Here is a 22,030-nt window from a genome sequence, read left to right as displayed (position 1 = left end):
TCTTCCCGTACAGTGATGGGAAGGTCAGGCTTGACAACCACCAACACCCTTGGACTCGCCTTGGGGATTTGTGATAATTTCTCTTTAGAAGGCAGAGTTGTTTGCTGTTTTGTTGCTGACAGCATAACTCTCTTCAATTTTTTGTAGGGGGGGGGAGGAGGAGGAGGGCTAAGATCCGTGGGTGAAGCTGAACCACTAGTCATGAACACGGGCCAGGGCCTAAGCCGTTCCTTGCCACTCCGTGTCGTAAATGGCATATTGGCAACTTTACGTTTCTCCTCAGATGATTTTAAGTTTCTCTTTTTGCTACTTTTTCTTAACTTGGGCTTTTTGGATTTTACATGCCCGGTACTACGAGATTGGGCATCGGGCTTGGAAGACGACGTTGATGGCATTTCATCGTCTATGTCATGACTAGTGGCAGCAGCTTCAGCATTAGGAGGAAGTGGGTCTTGATCTTTCCCTACTTTATCCTCCAAATTTTTGGTCTCCATTATATGTAGCACAAGATACTGCAGAATGTGTGAACTTGGTAATATTGCAGTACCAATGGACTTATACTGCTGGATTGGTTTTGCAAATTTGGTTATAATTATTATATATATTTTTTTTTTTTTTACTTTTTTTTTATTTTTAAAAAACTTGGGAATAGTGGGGAAATAACTATGCCCTTAGAAGCACAGAGCACAGGACACAGCACCACTGGACTGAACAGGACACGGCACAGGACCCAGCAGCACTACGGAACTCAGCAGGACAGAGCACAGGACACAGCACCACTGGACTGATACTGCAGAATGTGTGAACTTGGTAATATTGCAGTACCAATGGACTTATAATGCTGGATTGGTTTTGCAAATTTGGTTATAATTATTATATATTTTTTTTTTTTAAATTTTTTATTATTTTTTACTTTTTTTTTATTTTTTAAAAACTTGGGAATAATGGGGAAATAACTATGCCCTTAGAAGCACAGAGCACAGGACACAGCACCACTGGACTGAACAGGACACGGCACAGGACCCAGCAGCACTACGGAACTCAGCAGGACAGAGCACAGGACACAGCACCACTGGACTGATACTGCAGAATGTGTGAACTTGGTAATATTGCAGTACCAATGGACTTATAATGCTGGATTGGTTTTGCAAATTTGGTTATAATTATTATATATTTTTTTTTTTTTAAATTTTTTATTATTTTTTACTTTTTTTTTATTTTTTAAAAACTTGGGAATAATGGGGAAATAACTATGCCCTTAGAAGCACAGAGCACAGGACACAGCACCACTGGACTGAACAGGACACGGCACAGGACCCAGCAGCACTACGGAACTCAGCAGGACAGAGCACAGGACACAGCACCACTGGACTGATACTGCAGAATGTGTAAACTTTGTAATATTGCAGTACCACTGGACTTTTACTGCTGAATGTGTGAACTTGGTAATATTGCAGTACCAATGGGCTTATACTGCAGGATTGGTTGTGAAAATTTTGTGGTAATTAAAAAATATTAAAGTAGTTTTTGGTATTTTTTAAAAAAACTTTTTTTTATTTTTTTAAACACAGGGGAATATTGGGGAAATAACTATGCCCTTAGAAGCACAGAGCACAGGACACAGCACCACTGGACTGAACAGGACACAGCACAGGACCCAGCAGCACCACTGACCTCAGAAGGACAGAGCACAGCACACAGCACCACTGGACTGATACTGCAGAACACAGCACAGCACAGCACAGCACAGCACAGCACAGCACAGCACTAAACAGCACAGCACAGCACAGCACTAAACAGCACAGAACTAAACAGCACAGAACTAAACAGCACAGAACTAAACAGCACAGAGGACCACCTAACACACCCTCCCTCTACCCTGATCAATGCCCGAGTGAAGATGGCGGCGACTAGCGGGGAATTTATAGGATCCGAGTATCGCGAGATCCGACAACGGGATTATGAGTCAGAGCCTCAGTTTCACTTTTGAATTTGGCGCCAATACCCGGATCTGTCTCGGATCCGACTCGGATCCGCAACGTTCGGGTGGGCTCGGATTTCAGAAATCCGAGCGCGCTCATCCCTATTAATAAGTAAATTAAATATGAACATCATTGTACGGATGCTCTTGATGATCAGGAAGAATCCATTGTTAGATGCATTTCAATCAATCTCTGCCTTGCCAAATGTGATACAGAGAAACGCAGAGACTATCGGTCAACTTTCCATACTCCAGCGACACAATCTGGTCCTGTTTCTTCCAACACCAGTGCCTCTACTCAAGGTGACCCAAAGGAGGTTTACGATTTTTGAGGTCTCCTTTGCGAGAATGGATGTATGTGGAGACGAAAAGATACTCATGCTTCTACCTTGTGAGCCCTGAACGTTTCTTTGGTACTTGTCAGGTGTGTTTTTAGGGGTTACAGCAATCAGAAAATGCCCCGACCCAGGAAAAATAGGGAAGATGTGTCTGAGTCAGAAGGATGCTCTCCTACCTTTAAAGAATGTTTTCACCATTTATCTTATATTCTATGATGTCTTATGTCCCTTGACCTCCAACTGCATCTGGGGGACCAGATGCTTTGACCCTGGCTTTCATTGGTTTTGGATCCATGGGGAATATTATAGATAAAGTCAATGTTCCTAGTCACGGGAGACAAAATCAATGTTCCTAGTCATGGGCATCACAAGATACAGATTAAAGTACCAGTCCTTCTAGTACAAACAATGGCTCCACAATGTACTCCAGTCCTGTTACACAAGAGACTTTGCAGTTTGCCATTTTCTCCAGTTATTACAAACATGTTCAGTTAAAAGTAATGAAGTCACCTAATTATCCTATAATCCTGGTAATGCCGGAGATTTATTGGATAAAGGAATCTGACACTTGTAAGCTCTTTTTCAATGTTGAATATTGCTTTTCTTAAACTTCACCATCAGTCTCGCCTCGTGTTGCCATTGTCACTCTGGATTCTGTTCCCTCTCAGGTACCTGATGCCTATGTCACCAAACATTTACAGTAAGAAGCATGCAGACAAGCTGACACCCCATTGACTGCCCAATCACTTATTGCGTGGAACTCAAATAATTTTTTGGGGGTGGATCTATTCTTTGTCAGAGCCAGAACTCAAAGCGCTGGATGAATATATTTCGGATTTTATGAAGAAAAGTTTCATATACCAATCGACCTCCCAAGCATGAGCACCTATCTTCTTTGTGAGTAAAAAAAAGATGGCTCACTACGCTTCAGCATTGACTATCAAGCCTTGAATCTTGAAACCGATACCTGTTTCATCTGATTAGAGCAGGGGTCAGGGAACTTTTTTACCTTTTACCCCCAAATATATTTAGATACGCCGACGTTACCCCCTTGATTTGAAAGGAAGGAAATATATATTATTAATTGTTGGAATTCAAAATTGTATTGAATCTATTCAAAATTTCCCTGAAAGCTTCAACTTCAAAACTTCAGGTTTTGGAGAAATGATGCTGCTTCATTTTTTATACGAGAGCATCAATATTGGGGCATTTTGATGTCAGAGCAATTTGGATACAGTCTTCAGCGTCCAATCGATGTCTCTGCTTTGTTTTTATGTTTGTTAGAGTGGAAAATCCTTGTTCGCAAAGGTAGGTTGTTGCAAAAGGCAGCAACTTTTTGACTGCCTCATCACGTGCAATTTTGTTGCCTTTGCAGTTGTTGACATACAAAAATATGACAGATCCTCTTTGTTTTCAAATGCAATACGTGCTTCATTATTGCATTGAAGCTCAAGAAGTGCCTCTGCCAACCCCTGAGGCTCTTCTGGTACAACAGCAATATCACATTTAAAGGGGTCTACAATCCAACCGACAGCATGTGAACCGGCAGCATTACCCCCAGGAATTTCATTTTTACCCCATTTGGGGTAATTTACCCCTGTTCCCTGACCACTGGATTAGAGTGTCTATGTTCTGTTCAAATCTTTACCAAGCTAAATCTCAGTGAGAGTAACTTTATTATTAACAGGTGACATTAATTCAAAAATTGTTTTTTTCCTGTGCGTTCTTTTGCGAGTTTATAATCCATATAGGTATTGGACGTATCCTGATTTTAAAAGCACACGGATCTCAATATCCGTGCCTTATGAATTCGGGTGTACGCAAAGCCTAAATACGTTTGTATAATACTAAACGCGGGTTTGAGCTTAGAATACGTGCCTTGGTGATTCAGGCCCTACAACTTATTTGTCAAACTTTAGAACACATTTTTGTAGTTCCATCTATGGAGTTCTTGGGGCACATAATTACCTGACAGGCTTAAAGATGGATTCAGCTAAAATTAAAGCCATAGATGATTGGTTTCCTCTGCAAGACCTCTTCGCTAATTATTGCAGAAAATGAAAAAATTGTGCCAACTAATAATTGAAGACTTTCTTCTTGTGTGTAGTAGGAGTCGGACATGGATCTTCAAATAGTGAGGAGGATCAAGCTCCCAAAACAACTTCCAAATGTCAACTTTGCAACTTGTAAAGATCCGGCACAGATGGATCCATTGAAGAGAAAAATATATAGTGCATACAAACCACACAAAAAAACAAATAAATTAGTAGTGCAGGGGACAATTGTCTTGCGCTAAAAAAGTCCAAATCAGTAGCGTTATGAGTTTCAATCCTCTGTGTTATTTTTTTAATTTGATTATATCTTGCAATAATTTTTCATAGCTTCCATAAGATCTTAAAATACTCCAGATTATCTCAAATAAAAGAAACATATATAGTGCTCTCTGCATGAGAAACACCCTAGGTCAGTGATGGCTAACCTGTGACACTCCAGGTGTTGTGAAACTACAAGCCCCAGCATGCTTTTCCAGTAGATAACTAGCTGATAGCTGGCAAAGCATGCTGGGACTTGTAGTTTCACAACACCTGGAGTGTCACAGGTTAGCCATCACTGCCCTAGGTGAATAAATATGATTTATAGACTCCCCTATAAATTGATGGGAGGTGTGCTTTACAACTTATTAGGCTATACAGCTAAAGGGATCTTCCCCAATCTGGATTAAGGCCTAGGAGAGCCCTGGGCACTTAAGACTGGGGGGGGCCCTATGGTCTAGAATTAATATATATAGGACTATTCAAATATATACAGTCAAGTCCATAAATATTGGGACATCAACACAATTCTCATATTTTGGGCTCTATACACCACCACAATGGATTTGAAATGAAACAAACAAGATGTTCTCTAACTGCAGCTTTAATTTGAGGGAATTTACATCCAAATCAGGTGAACAGTGTAGGAATTACAACGGTTTCTATATGTGCCTCCCACACACACTACATTAATACACACTACATTGACATAAGGTCCCCTGCCCTCACCCCCATTACATTGCCATAACACTGACACACGCTACATAGCAAATCAACATTTGCATTTATTTTGTAAACCGAAAACAAAGAAAAGAAAAAAAAAAAAGACTGATCGTTTTCATCATCATCATCATCATCATCATCATCATCATCATTTATTTATATAGCGCCAGCAAATTCCGTAGCGCTTTACGATTGGGAACAAACATTAATAAGACAATACTGGGTAATACATACAGACAGAGAGGTTCTTATTGGTGATGTGAACAAATAAAGCACAGTTCATTCAAGCAAGAAGTTGTGGTGTCCAGGGCCCATTGTATGCCAGCAAACAATAAGGCAGTGCACGCAAGGGGCAGCAGCACAGGGTTGTATTTTAGCATTCACAGAGAGCCGCTGCATTGAGGAAGGCGCTGGCTGCCTGTTCTCTGTAGCATCCTGATGTGAAAAAAGGGTCTGGAGAGAAAAGAGGGAGATTCTGGGCCCTGAGGGTTGGAAAGAAGGGGGGATTTTCTTTGGAGTACATAAATGTATTATACATACATTTATGTATGTATCTGTATGTATGCTCTGCAACTCCTATTCAGTACAGACACCCTTATCAGCTCTGCTGTTAGCTGTGGAAATAAACACTTTAAAGCATGTAAGTAAATCACATTTTACATTTACTTTATCACATGTCTCGGACCTGTACATAACTGAACATAAGCACAGTGCTACACCTGTGTATGACTTGGTCTGCAGCCTTTTACCTGCAGACTGTTAGCTCCATAGCTATTTGCACTCTGAGAGGCCTGTGGCCAGCCACTCCCATTGCCACAATATATATATATATATATATATATATATATATATATATATATATATAACGGTGATTCCATCTTCAATGGGCAATTTTTTTTTTCATACTTCTCCAACCCATCATTCGGTTCCACTTGGTATACTGGCATTGAATCATAAATATTATTTTATTCAGTGCATATTTTCAACTTGCACAAGTTTGATGTTATACGATTTTCCACAATATCAGATGTAGTGACTTTGATGATGACCGTGAGCTATTGGAACTCCCCATAATTTTCTTGGGAGGCATTACTCCACGTTGATTACATTTCATATTTCCTAGAGCTATCCATCGGGCTCGCTGGATGGCCATCAAGATGTGGCTATTCTGCAACCAGTACAATACACAGCAGCCAGGGTTCTGCGAATCACGGAAGATTTGCGGGATATCGTACTGTGACAGAGTTTGGCATCATCTGCAGGAAGTTTATCTGTTCATTACTGCCATTTATGTGAGATACTGGTTCCAGAGCTCATCACCAACTGCAGCTCCAAGGAATGACCTTGCCTTGTTATATGCACTGTCTGTGTATCCAAACAAAGAAGATGCATTGGTAGCCAAAAAGGCATTTAACAACCATCAATGGTATCTTTCAGAAATACTGGTCGGTTTCAGTTTCTTTGATGATGAAGTGTCAACAGAACAAAAAAACTTAAGTCTGCTGCTATCAAACACTCAGATGGATCTGACAATCCTCTGAAACGTATTCCACCAGTTCTTCAGCCAGCAACAAAGGGTTTACATAACTTCTTCAGAAGATCAACGCTGAGTTTGTTCAAAATTCTTGGTCTGTCTGAGGTTTTCTTGGAGTATGACCCGGCAGAATAGCAACACCTTGAGTCATACCAAAACAGTCAGAAGACTGCAGACTCAGTGAAGGTAGTAAATGATCTTTCTGGGAGAGGTGTGGCGCTAATCCAAGAATTCAATGCTTTGATAACATGAAACGAGTAACAGAAGCAGTTTCTTCTGCAGGTCGTGAAGGAGCAATGTAGTAAGTTCTGAACGCCACCAAAAACTGTTGCCATCAAGAGATCATTATCAAAGTGACTAACGTAAACTTGGTGATTGTGTAAAATATTTGATGAAAAAAACATTAATATTTAATAGATTATGAAACAAATTACCGTTCGGCATTATCGCAATGTAATCGTCATATTATATGGGACTCTCACTGTTTAGAGTTAGGACCACCCTATTAGCAAAATCACCGTGGAGTGGCGGGGGGCTTTAACAAACATTTGCAAATGTGTGCAACTAAGACTTTTGCATTTTTATCTACAGTAGAAATGGCAGGTCTATTGCTGGCTATAGCAGTGTGCTGGGGGAATTTTCTGTGTGTTTGTTCCTTTTACGATAACCCCACCCTTTCAAGCACCTGCTATGAGCCTATAAATTGATTGAGCAACTTCCACTTCTGTAATCGTCATATTATAAACTTTGTATAAACTTTGGTTGAGTTGTGCAAGTTCTAAATATAATATGATTTCAAAATAAAAATTACTGTCATGCCACTTGATATCCCCCCTCAACCTGCTACCATCCCCCGCCCCCCCTGCCTCCCCCCCCCCCCACTTCTCTTCTACCTCTTGCTTTGCTTTCTTTTTCTTTTCTTCTTTTGGCGGCCTGCCACACCACCTCCTAATCTATCTTGCCCACTTTTCTCTGACTATCCTCTCTTTTCTGTCTCTTCTTTCTTCTATTCTTATAGTTAAAACTTGGTCAATATCAAAACTCTTTTTATTATGATATACAATGATTGTATTAGTCCCTGAACATGCATAACCTGATTGTAACAGATTTTGTCTTGGACTGATGCTCATTATTGACCTTCTCAAAAATAAAACTTTTAAAAAAAAATAAAAAAAAATTACTGTCATGTTTTTTCACATAATGGCCCATTTTGGTGGGCTGGTGGTTGTCATTTTCAAGCAAAGATTTTTTGGAATCACCTAATTTCTCTGTCTCTCTAATGTAGTTGTCCCAAATAATGTATCTTTGGGACAACTTTATTCGTATATAAACATATAGTCAAGCCTTTGCAGATTTCTGCTATTTAAGCTTTAGCAGATGTTAGACAGTGTCAAATGAATAGTGAATAGATGAATAGATAGGCTGCGTTGTCATGAATATTGGGTCATCCCACAAAAGGGATACACCCACTATGTTTAGGCAACAGGTGATCTTTAATCTCTCCACACCAACCGAATATATGTAAAGGCTACAAAACATTGGCCAACTAGTGTCAAGGGTTCACAGATGTGTGCCCCCACCCTATCAATGACAGCCTGGGAGTCTAGTGATAGATCTAGGAACCTTTCCCTTTGACTTCTCCAGCACCCCACACAAAATAGCATTCAAACATGAATGCAATTTTTTCTACATGGAAGTACATTATGTCACCATGGACAACATGTTGAGAGGTAGTTGCATGAAACATGCTTCACTTCTCAAATGATAGGCATTAGTAATAAACATAACGCCAATGGAGGAAATCCCACTCCATTGCTGACTCTTGCCAAACAAGATCCCTCATCTACTCCCTGTTCAATAAACCCCGACGCCCTTTTGCTACCATATATTCTCTACTGTGTCCTCCCCCACCTTCTCCCCCCATCGTCCATCACCACTCTTGACTTTGCCACCTACTTCAAAGACAAAATTGACTCTATCCACAATGATATCTGTTCTCGTCATACTTGCCTCCCCCACTTGTCCTCCCTATCACTCACTCTGCCACCTTGGCTCCTACCTACCTGTAACTGAACCTAACGGGCATAGGAGGATCTGTGCGTTCCACTGCGGGTGGAGACAGCCGACATCGTAGCCGCACACTGTTTGGAACTATTTGGATTATCACTCTAAAACACTTCCAGCAAATCAATTTACTGCATCGTGAGTTCGTGAGGAGGATTCCATTAGTTGCAGCAGGGAAAGAGCAGGGTAAGATTTTAAAACAACTACTTTTTTCCGCAGAAGAGCTATAACATTTCTGTTACATTTCTATACCACGTGCATATCACAAAACACTACCAGTCATATTGTCTACTTACTATGCACTGAATTTTTTTATTATTTCTTCCTGTAACTGTGCCTGAGATCCTCTCTCTTCTCTCCTTTTATTCTTCTACAATCTGTCCTCTTGATCATGTCCCCTGCAGTTTTCCCTGCTCCCTCTCTTCCAATGCTTGTTGTCACCTTGCTCCCCTCCTTAACCTCTCCCTCTCTACTGGTATATTCCGCTCGGCCTTGAAGCACCCTCTCATCTCCCCTATTCTCAAGAAACCTTCCCTTGACTCATCCTCTCTCTCCAACTATTGCCCTAAATCTCTGCTTCCCTTCAATTCTAAAATTCTAGTACGACTTGTCTTCAATAGTCTGACTCACTTTCTCTCTTCCCACTCTCTTGTTGACTCCCTCCAGTCTGGCTTCCGTCCCTTTCACTCAACTGAAACTGCCCTCGCTAAAGTAACAAATGTCTTACTGTCAGCTAAGTCCAAATGTCACTTCACCCTTCTCTTACTCCTCAACCTCTCTGCTGCTTTTGACACCCTTCACCTTTCACTCCCTAGGTCTTTGTGAAACAACTCTCTCCTGGTTTGCCTCCTACCTCTTTTAGCGTGTCTCTTTCTGACTCTTCCCCCTCCCTCATTCCCTTTCTATTGGAGTCCCACAAGGCTGTCACTACCTGGATGTCACAGCGCTTCCTGAAACTCAACATCTCCAAATTCGAGATCAGATCATCATCTTTCCTCCTGTCAATATTGCTGTCCCTCTCAACATCTCCCTCTTGGTTAACAACATCACTCTTTCTCCTGTCACCCAAGCCCGCTGCCTTGGAGTCACCCTTGACTCAGCCCTCCGCTTTACCCTTCATATCCAGTCCCTCACCAAATCCTGTCACTTCCTCCTCCATAAAGTTAGGAAAATCCATCCTTTACTCTCAGGAAGCAACCAAATCATGGTCCATTCACTCATCAATTCTCATCTCGACTATTGCAATCACCATCTCATTGGCCTTCCTGACTCTCACATTTTTGACCTTCAAACCATACAAAATGTTGAGGTTAGGCTCATCTTCCTCTCCCACTGCACCTCTTCCACTTTTTCTCTCCATAAATCCCTTCATTGGCTCCCCCATTTCAGAATTCAGTTCAAGCTCCTTACCCTCACTTACACAGCCCTTACCAACATCTCTGACCTTGTCTCGAGGTACATACCTAGCCAGCCACTCCGCTCTGCCTCTGACTCAATTCACCTCTCATGACCTCCTCTCATGCTCGTCCCTAGCCCATCTCACTCGACTCTTCCCCAACCTTTAGTCCTTTAGTCCTTCAAACGCTCTCTCAAAACTCACCTTTTCAAGCTCTCCAATCCTACCACCTCCTAACCATGCTATCCATCACCTCCTCTTCCTTGCCTGCCATCTACATCTGCTTCCAGTTGGTCCTACTGTCTCTGACCCCCCCCCCCTCCCTCTAGAATGTAAGCTCTCGCTGGCAGGGTCCTCTTTACCTATTGTCCCAAATCTGTCTATTGTCTGACTCCCTCGTACATCCCGTCACATCTTTTGCTGCCCTCTGTGTGAGCCCCCATAGCATTACTCACACTCATCTGTGCTACTTATGTGTATTACCTCTTCTATTTGTTACTTGTTTCTGTATCCGGCACTACAGAATCTGTTGCGTCTTATAAATAAATAAATAAATAATAATAATAATAGTCCTATATCTGCAAGTGATCTAGAGTAAGAGGTACTTGACTTTCCAGCTTTTTGGAACTACAAGTCCCAGCATGCCCTCCGGCAAGGTATGCAGTGCCTTATAGTTCCTCAGTACTGAAAAGCCACACACTGACAAAAGTAAAATGACAGTTATTGATTAAAGTCCCACCTACCATGCCTGTAGTGTGTCCTGTAGCTTCTTCAGAACGTGCCCCCTAGCACCAACCCACCCCACCTCTCCTCAATCCGGCTCTGGATCTTTCCCATGTACTATTTACCATCTCCAAAGGTTCAGCAGCCACTCAAAATAAAACTCAAATTCAAATAATAGGGACAGATTTATCAAATCTTTTAAAAATTAATAGCAGAGTATTGCCTCTAGCAACCAATTAGATTCCCGCTACCATTTATGGAATGTAAAAGATAAATGATAGGTAGAATATGATTGGTTGTTATGGGAAAAAAATCCAGTTTTCCTTTTTTGTTGATACAACTACCCCATAGTGTTACCGGTGTGAAAATGATGATATAGTTCAGGTGTTGAAAATTCTGAAGTGAGTGAAAAAGTTTATAAATAATTTCCCTTAGAAGACATTGGAATCTGTATAATTGTGTTATGATAAGTTTAATAATAAATATTACAATGTCACGCGCCGTCCCTGTGTCCCGTCCTCCGCACAGGGACGGACGCCTGCTTCCGTTCCTAGACGGCCGGTTGTCACTTCCGGGTCCCGGCAGCCGCGCGCCCTGTTGCTTAGCAACGGGACGCGATCCACAGCATCCGGTCGGTGGTGTCCAGCGTCACCACCGCCGCAGGAAGTCCTGCCTCCAGCCCCCCCTATAAAAGGTTGACTTTGGCACCTAGTGAGTGCCAGAGTATTAGGTCTCATCCTAGCTCCAGCGTTCCTGTTGTATCCTATCTGTGACTCCAGTGTATTACCCGGCTTGTTCCTGACTATTCCTATTCTGTGCTCCCTGTAGATTGACCCCGGCTTGTTATTGACCATTCTCCTGTGCTCCTGATACCTGACCCGGCTAGCCCCTGACTACGGACTTGGATTTTACCTGTGGCTTCTACTGATCTTTCGGTTCTGACCCGGCCTGCCTGACACCGCTTCCATCCTTTCGCTTCACTGGTTGCTCCCTCTGAGGGCCGCGACCTGCGTGTTCCCGCAGCTAAGACCATACTTCCTTGCAGGGGTTCCTGGTGAAGACCTGGAACATGTAGACTCCGCGCCTCTTTGGTGAGTAGTGCCAAAACCAGTAAGACATATTCCAGATACGTGACATACAACATAGTGCAATACTTTTTTTCATTCCTGTAATGTAAATTGCACTCACATAGGATCGGGTAAAAACAAAGTCTCAATAGCATACTTGCCTGCGTTTTATACCTCTAAGGAGCAAGTGCAGAGGGCATGATGATGAGATTCATGTCACCTCACAAAGAGCGATGGACATTTTGGGAGCATGCTCAATAGACCAGGGGGTAAATTTATCAAGCTGTGGGTTTGAAAAAATGGCATCCAATCAGATTATAGTTATCATTTATTTAGTACATTCTACAAAGTGACAGCTAGAATCTGATTGGTTGCTATAGGCAACATCTCCACTTTTTCAAACCTGAAGTTTGATAAATTTACCCCCAGAAAGCAGTTTGTTAACAGAACTCTCCTCAGCACCTCACTATGGAGGATGTTTTTCTCAATAACCAAAGTGAAATAAAAAACACTTTTTTTTTTTATTTACACGTTTCAAGGGAATTCCTCAGGAACAAAATCATTAAGAAAGAATAAAACCACTTTATTCTTGAGGAAGTTGGGTGACTCCCATATATATATATATATATATATATATATATATATATATATATATATATGTATATATATATAAATATATATATACCTATTATAACATATTTGACAATACACTGATGTAAGAAACCACTGAAAAAAATTACTTCTCACCCCGATTACCTTTACCTGAACAATAACTAGGATACATACAATATTTGATATTAAGCTAAGCATAAGAAATCACTAAACCAGATATTGGTGTAATAATTAGCCTACAATTGCCATGGGCAGAAAGGATGTAAAATGTATTTATTTGTATTTTATTAAATAAAATAGAAGGACATTTAGAACAGAGACATCATATGTAAACCCGATGTCCTTGAATAAAAAAAAATTGAATAAAAAACACCAGGGTATTTTAAGTTTAACTCTGCAAAACGGTTAAATTGGGCGGGTCTGTATAATATCTGCTGTCAAATTGAGATTAAGCAAATACAAAAATATATTAGAAAAGCATAAAAAAAACCTGAAAGGTACTAAGCAGGTAGGTATCGGAACAGTAGACAGACTAGAGGAACTAATGATCTCTATATATGTGGTGTTACCTTTATTTTACATGATAGGAGAAGTGTCATAATAGTACAGTGGAATATTATATACAACCAACATTCTGGCTCCGTTCCCATGTTAGTAGCTTATAGGGGACTGTAAGTAATGTTACCCACCCCCAGTAAACCCAACATCATAAATTGCATGACAAGAAACCTATGCCCACAAAGTACAAAATGGGAGTCACAAATGGCATTCCTACGCGTTTTACACCAAAACAAACCTAGCAGTACTCTCTAGCGATGAAGAAACCATTTACAACAATTAAAGAAAATTCATCATTTTAGGTAGAATCTTAACATACATAAACATGGGGTGAGCGAAGCTATACACAAGTGGACAAAGACCAGACATGTAGTTTCTGTGTTTAAGTAATATCTCAAAGGGCGACATATTATTTAAGATATTAACACAAGCATCAGCAGGCTTATTTTAGGACACTCCTAACAACTAGTCTATTGGTAATAAACTAAATATAGAGTTCCAGTTGAATTTTTCGAAGCTGTGACGAAATACAAGGACTTGTCAATTGTTGAGGTTATTTAAATTTTTTGAAAGTAGGATTCTATAGATTGTTACTTACACTATGATATTCAGGCTAGAAACTAGTGATGTTGCTGAGGTATAAGGAATATGAGGGCATAAACAGTCATTTTATTTATTTAGTATGTGTGTGTTTCTTTAACTAAAATTATAAGCGGAGTGGGCTTTGGAGATGGGCCAGGCTGCTTGGAGTGTGGGGCCTCAGCTAGGACTGGCCCTGTGGGCTAGTTCACTTGTTCATTGTAAGACCATTTATTCACACTGCGACATGTTTGCAGAGTATTTGGGAATGTAGTCAATGAAGAAGCTCAAAATACAGTCTTTGATAAGACTTTGTGTTGTGTTATTAGCTCGTACGGTTTTAGTATCTGGTCAAATGCAATGTTTCCCTGTAATTTTTAACCATATCTTGTTAGTTATGACAGATATGTAATCTTATCTGCTAGTTGTTATTATTGTTATTATTATATAGCATCATCCGTAAGTGGTTAGAACATACAGCAAAATGACAAAGTACAAAATGTGAAAAAACTATATAAATACTGAGGACAAATACACATAATTAGTTACAACTCGCAAATTTGCATAGTTACTTAAGGAAAAAACACTGGGAGAGAGGTCCCTGCTCTTGAGAGCTTACATTCTAGAGGGGTTGGGCGGACACAGAGAGGGTGAAACTGCGTGGGGGATACAGAAGCAGGAGAGTTAGGAGAAGAGCTGGTAGGCTGGAAGGAAAATAGGACTTTCAAGGGCACTTTCGAAGGCTTGTACAGTCATGGCCAATAGTTTTGAGAAGGACACAAATATTGGTCTTCACAAAGATTGCTGCTTCAGTGTTTTTAGACCTTTTTGTCAGATGTTGCTATGGTATACTGAAGTAAAATTACAAGCATTTCATAAGTGTCAAAGGCTTTTATTGACAATTACATTAAGTTTATGCAGAGAGTCAATATTTGCAGTGTTGACCCATCTTTTTGAAGATCTCTGCAATTCGCCCTGGCATGCTGTCAATCAACTTCTGGGCCACATACTGACTGATGGCCGCCCATTCTTGCCGAATCAATGCTTGGAGTTTGTCAGAATTTTGGGGTTTTTGTTTGTCCCTCTGTGTCTTGAGGATTGACCGAAAGTTATCAATGGGATTAAGGTCTGAAGAGTTTCCTGGCCATTGACCCAAAATTTGGATGTTTTAATCCCCGAGCCACTTAGTTATCACTTTTGCCTTATGGCAAGGTGCTCCATCATGCTGGAAAAGGCATTGTTCATCACCAAACTGTTCTTGGATGGTTGGGAGAAGTTACTCTTGGAGGATGGTTTGGTACCATTCTTTATTCATGGCTGTGTTCTTAGGCAAAATTGTGAGTGAGCCCACTCCCTTGGCTGAGAAGCAACCCCACATATGAATGGTCTCAGGATGCTTTACTGTTGGCATGACACAGGACTGATGGTAGCGCTCACCTTTTCTTCTGCAGGCAGGCTTTTTTCCAGATGCCTTTAAACAATCTGAAAGGGGATTTATCAGAGAAAATGACTTTACCCCAGTCCTCAGCAGTCCAATCCCTGTAACTTTTGCAGAATATCAGTCTGTCCCTAATGTTTTTCCTGGAGAGAAGTGGCTTCTTTGCTGGCCTTCTTGACATCCTCCAAAAGTCTTCGCCTCACTGTACGTGCAGATGCACTCACACCTGCCTGCTGCCATTCCTGAGCAAGCTCTGCACTGGTGGTGCCCCTGATCCCGCAGCTGAATCAACTTTAGGAGACGGTCCTGGCGCTTGCTGGACGTTCTTGGGTGCCCTGAAGCCTTATTCACAACTATTGAACCTCTCTCCTTGAAGTTTTTGATGATCCGCTAAATGATTGATTTAGGTACAATCTTACTAGCAGCAGTATCCTTGCCTGTGAAGCTGTTTTTGTGCAAAGCAATGGTGACTGCACGTGTTTCCTTGCAGATAACCATAGTTAACAAAGAAAGAACAATGATTTTAAGCACCACCCTCCTTTTAAAGCTTCCAGTCTGTTATTCTAATTCAATCAGCATGACAGATTGATCTCCAGCCGTGTCCTTGTCAACACTCTCACTTGTGTTAATGTGAGAATCACTGACCTGATGTCAGCTGGTCCTTTTGTGGCAGGGCTGAAATGCAGTGGAGATATTGTTTTTGGAATAAAGTTCATTGTCATAGCAAAGAGGGACTTTGAAATTAATTGCAATTCATCTGATCACTCTTCATGACATTCTGAAGTATATGCAAATTGCCATCATAAAAACTAAGGCAGCAGACTTTGTGAAAATTAATATTAATGTCATTCTCAAAACTTTTGGCAATGACTGCAGATTAGTGGATAGTCTAATTGGGAGTGGAAGTGTGTTTTTAGAGCAGTGCTGGAGAAGTCATGAAGATGGGAGTGGGAAAAGGTAATTAGTAGATAGGAAGGAGTGTGTGTGGAAATTAGGTTAGATATGTAAGGGGGGAGGAGTGGTTGAGGGCTTTGCGAGATACTGTAAGGAATTTTAGTTGGATTTTAAAGTGGACACAGAGCCAGTATAGTGTCTGCTAGAGTGATATGGCAGAAGTAGAGCAGCAAGCGGAAATTGAGTAGGGCAGCATACTGCAGCGTCAACCCTGCAACATATTTACTTTTAAACATACTAGTTTTAAGAGGCGTGGCTTGGCCAGCTAGCACGGTGGATGTTCTTTAGCTCAGCTCCTCTACCAGTGAATCTTGTATCGTTGACTCTATGGGTCTCCCCCTCCCTAAAATGCTTGACAGTGTATATAAACTAACCTCTTGCAGGGTGGTGACATCGAGGGGTCGATTGGCATCCCAAACGCCGCCACCTGTCTGCCCGGTAGAGGTCTCATCTGGCTAACAATAAAGAAGACTCTGGACACCCCTGTGGGTAAACACTTCTCTGGACCAGGACACAGTATGACACATTTAAAAGTCATAATACTGAAAGGTCTTTCTAAAAATGACAAGAGAAAAATATGGGAATTCAAGCTGATAAGAACATTCCAGTCATTGACTGAAAGGGCTCAATCTAATACCTGGATTTATGACCCACTGCATGGATACACTTCACACCCCACAGCAGAGTGCAGACCTCTGAACTCTAGGACTTGTACTCTTTCATCCCTAAGGAAAATCTCCCTTTTGTTACTTTAGCTTATCTTAATGATGTATCCCCCCAGAGCCGGATTTAGACCTCATAGGGCCCTAGGCAGGATACTGTTTTTGGGCCCCCTCCCTGAAACAATCCATAGCACTATATTTTTGCAGCCTACCATATACCCCTATAGTTACATAGAAGTGAAAGCATGTGCCGCCGCATGCCTACCATATACCCCTATAGTTAAGTAGATATGAAAGCATGTGTCGCTGCCAAAGGAGGTGAGGGCGTGGCTTGCATCTTTGGGGGCGAACCTAACATGTGAAATGAGCAAGGCCACCCTGCTGCAGAAAAAGGCACCCCTAAATAATTACCAAGCAGTCCCGTTTTTTTAAGTAGTTGGGTCAAAACAACTTAATAAATATTGAAGTCAGGGCAGAAATACTTAAGTTGTTTGCAAAAATAATACGCATAAATCCAAGTATGTGCTCTTGTCACTTTTGTCCCTCTATCATCACACTGTGCCCCTTCATTGTCACTTTTGCCCCTTCACAATATCACATGTGCCCTTTCCCCATCACCTCTGTGCCCATCACCATCACCACCTCTGTGCCCATCACCACCTTTGTGCCAATCACCATCACCACTTCTGTGCCAATCACCATCACCACCTCTGTGCCAATCACCATCACCACCTCTGTGCCAATCACCATCTCTGTGCCCTTCACCATCACCTCTGTGCCAATCACCATCACCACCTCTGTGCCAATCACCATCTCTGTGCCAATCACCATCACCACCTCTGTGCCCTTCACCATCACCTCTGTGCCAATCACCATCACCACCTCTGTGCCAATCACCATCACCAATTCTGTGCCCCTTCACCATCACCACCTCTGTGCCAATCACCATCACCACCTCTGTGCCCTTCACCATCACCACTTCTGTGCCAATCACCATCTCTGTGCCCTTCACCATCACCTCTGTGCCCATCACCATCACCACCTCTGTGCCCATCACCGTGCCCATCACCACCTCTGTGCCCATCACCATCACCAATTCTGTGCCCCTTCACCATCACCAACTCTGTGCCCTTCACCATCACCACCTCTGTGCCCATCACCATCACCACCTCTGTGCCCCTTCACCATCACCACCTCTGTGCCCTTCACCATCACCACTTCTGTGCCAATCACCATCACCACTTCTGTGCCCCTTCACCATCACCACCTCTGTCCCTCCGTTGTTTTACTTACCTTTCTATTGCCTTTCTTCTCCGGCGCGCTGCTCCTCCTCGGTCAGTCCAGATTTAAAAAAAAAAAAAAAGTCACGTGATCGCTCGTCGGGTCCCAGCAGTCTCTCCCCCTCTCTCTATCACTGAGACACTGAGAGGAGAAGAGGCTGCCGGGACCCGATTCGCGGCAACCGACTCGCGGCACCCCGGGGGAGGGGCCGATTTTTATTTTTTTAAATTGCTCCTGTCCCCCCCAGCTGTGCCCCCCTAGAGCCGCTAGGCCCTAGGCAGGTGCCTAGGTTGCCTAGCGGTAAATCCGGCCCTGACCCCCCCCCCTGTACAAATTTCTTGATGTAACAACTCTTAAATGTTGTGCCTTTTCCTCAGTCATTCATTTGTAAACGTGCCTGATGAAGGGGCCTCTGTGCATTTCCTATTGCAGCTACTTGGGCAGAATTAATCGATAAAGTTATTTTCAAACCTAAAAAAATCCAACATTTTATTCATGTAGAAGGTCTGTTCTCGCAATTAAAATGTTGTTAGGTAGGGATCACTGTCGGTTAATGAAGACAGTTGTGATACCACACAGATAAATAGTCCTTGGTGAGCAGGATTTATGGAACTAGAAGTAGCAGCATGTCCTGCCTGTGCTTGTTGAGACTTGTGGTTCCACAACAGCTGTCTGTATCTAGTGACACTGAGAACAGCAGCTCTGCACACAGCAGTAGGATACTGTAAGTATACAGCGCCCTCTGGTGGCAGTAAAGCATTAGGATACTGTAAGTACACAGCGCCCTCTGGTGGCAGTAGCCAGTCCGGAACCTTACAGAACTGACCTGTGTTTCCGTGAGAGCAGGATTAGTGTGCGCACTCCTCGGGCAGTCTGCATGTGGGGTAATGTCACTGGCTGCAGGATGTGGTGTGTACATATGATGGCGAGGAGCTGCTCTCTGCGGGCTGTGCGGGGAAGTGAGTGTCTGGCAATAGGAAGTGTAATCAGTGATTGTTGTTATTATGTCCTGATCTCATTATTCTGTATAGAGCACCAACCTATACCATGTCCTTGTATAATCTCATGACACTGCTAATAGCATGTTACCAGCATTCTGTATATAGCACCAACATATACCATGTCCTTGTATAATGTCATTACACTGCTAATAGCATGTTACCAGCATTCTATATAGAGCACCAACCTATACGATGTCCTTGTATGATCTCATGACACTGCTAATAGCATGTTACCAGCATTCTGTATATAGCACCAACATATACCATGTCCTTGTATAATGTCATGACACTGCTAATAGCATGTTACCAGCATTCTGTATAGAGCACCAACCTATACCATGTCCTTGTATAATGTCATTACACAGCTAATATCATCTTACCAGCATTCTGTATAGAGCACCAACCTATACCATGTCCTTGTATAATGTCATTACACAGCTAATAGCATCTTACCAGCATTCTGTAGAGCACCAACCTATACCATGTCCTTGTATAATGTCATTACACAGCTAATAGCATGTTACCAGCATTCTGTATAGAGCACCAACCTATACCATGTCCTTGTTTAATGTCATGACAGCATTTTGTATAGAGCACCAACCTATACCATGTCCTTGTATAATGTGATAATGTCATGACACTGCTAATAGCATCTTACCAGTATTCTATATATAGCACCAACCTATACCATGTCCTTGTATAATGTCATTACACAGCTAATAGCATCTTACCAGCATTCTGTATATAGCACCAACCTATACCATGTCCTTGTATAATGTCATGACACTGCTAATAGCATGTTATCAGCTTTATATATATATATATATATATATATATAGCACCAACCTCTACCATGTCTCTGTACAATGTGATGATCTCATTCTGTGAGTTTATGTCATTGTCTGATAACTTGGTATAGTCTAGCATGTGTACACACCTGTGGAAATAGTTTGCTACTGCTTTGACCACCTATTTCCAGAGGCAGGAGTCAGGACTGATGTGAAATGACTGGGTGGCAGGAACAGCTGATTACCAAAAAAGAAAAAGGAAACTCCACTGCGGATTTGTATTGTCCAGGTCCAGAGTCTACAATTCTGGAACTGTGTTTGAAGGGTGTGATAATGTTTTTCTACGTAAAAAGCTGTTACTGGTGATTGAAAATAGCTGTCTCAGGCATTCTTGCCATACACCATTGTCCCTAATTATTGCTGTCTTTCCTGACTTCATGCAAACCTCTCCTTAGCCACTGTTCCATAGGAACCATTAGGTGTCGAGCAGTCTTCTCCGTAGTAGATCCTGCCAAACATACCCCACCCCAACAACCACTCATCAATGAGTCACTGAGGTATTTTCCTCTAGCCATAGTAGATGACAAAATATTGGGCAAGTAGATCAACTCAGCATATTTATACATGATCTATAACTGTGGAACTACTCCACTGGGGTAGCACCTGCCTTGAAGATACATGCAAGCATATAATATATATTTCTGTTCCACAGGCAATTGAAAAAAGAAATGTGGTGTTAGCCATGGCAGAAAATCATGATTATTTCTATTTGGAAAATAACATCTAACACTATTATAGACAGATCACATTTCACCTCCATCAGTTTTCTTTTCCTGTGCCATGGGAATGGCAGTGATGTAATTCGGGAGGGGGTTAGTGCTACAAGTCACAGGTTATACATCTTACCTTTGAGACGTTTCACACAACAGGCACAAATGGGAGTTGTTTTTTTTTTTTATATACACAAATGTGGCATTAAGAACACCCAATTTTATCTGATTACCTGTAGAAAACAAATATTACACCAGGGGGTAAATGTATGAATCTCCGGATTCTTCAACTCCGGCGAGTTCAGCGTCTTCAGCGCTTAAATTTAAAGTGGCGCTGCCTTGTAAAGGGAAACTTCCCTTTACAAGGCAGCGCCGCTTTAAATTTAAGTGCTGAAGACGCTGAACTCGCCGGAGTTGAAGAATCCGGAGATTCATACATTTACCCCCAGGTCTACCATGACTTACAATGAACAAGGGATCGTATGAAAACTCAGTATACTAGGATTAAGCATGGCACAAGAAAATTGGTAATCCTGAATTATTTCAGCACCATAAACAGGGTCAGATTGAGGATCGTATCATTTATTCTTCCATGGTGCTGAAATAATTTGGGACGTTAAACTTTGATTGCCCAAAGACCAGCAAAAGGCTTTTCTTGAACCACTGCATATTTAGATGGACAAGTCTAACAATCCTCAGCATTGGAGAGTTGACAAAAGGTTTACATCAGGGGTGTCCAACCTTTTAGCTTCACTGGGCCACATTGGCAGACAACGAGTTGGTTTGGGCTGCACATAAGATACACTAACAATAACGATAGCTGATCATCCAAAATACCATAGAAAACATAGTTAACATATATATATATGAGAAAAAAAGTGATATATATATATATATATCACTTTTTTTTCAAATCCCCCTATATTTACCTTTCAATCGCCCTGTTCAAAAAATCCTCTCTAGTTATTATACTATAATCACTTTTTGTATTGTTTCGATGCAATATCATTTAAGCCAGGCATTGTATATCAGGGTGCCCTGACCAGGCCTGCGGTACCTGACATATACACCACTGTGACCCCTAATTGTGATCTGTTTTGATAATTACACCACTATGTTAGTTAAGGGATAAAAACTTATAATGGGCCAAAGAGAATAATATATAATGCCCCATTAGTATTACAAGTAGAAGTATGTAGCAGGGAGATAAGGTCCATGATGCTCCAGGACCAGGTGACTTTTATTCACT

The 22,030-nt window shown here is 41.7% G+C and overlaps 1 protein-coding gene and 1 long non-coding RNA gene across 2 annotated transcripts in view; both read left to right on the top strand.

Moving 5' to 3' along the window:
- Positions 1–22,030, top strand: part of LOC142139481 (uncharacterized) — a 928,167-nt gene that overhangs the window by 801,750 nt on the left and 104,387 nt on the right. The gene's annotated exons all lie outside the window — the stretch shown is intronic.
- The window catches only part of MRPL39 (mitochondrial ribosomal protein L39), a 71,958-nt gene continuing 68,984 nt past the window's right edge, over positions 19,057–22,030 (top strand). Inside the window, exon 1 of the mRNA XM_075197116.1 lies at positions 19,057–19,181. Within this exon, the coding sequence (XP_075053217.1) occupies positions 19,100–19,181 (82 nt within the window). The 5' untranslated portion in view covers positions 19,057–19,099. The remainder of the gene's footprint in view (positions 19,182–22,030) is intronic.

This window comes from Mixophyes fleayi, chromosome 2 (assembly GCF_038048845.1).
Source record: "Mixophyes fleayi isolate aMixFle1 chromosome 2, aMixFle1.hap1, whole genome shotgun sequence".
Lineage (NCBI taxonomy): Eukaryota > Metazoa > Chordata > Amphibia > Anura > Limnodynastidae > Mixophyes > Mixophyes fleayi.
This window is presented reverse-complemented; position numbering and strand designations above follow the sequence as displayed.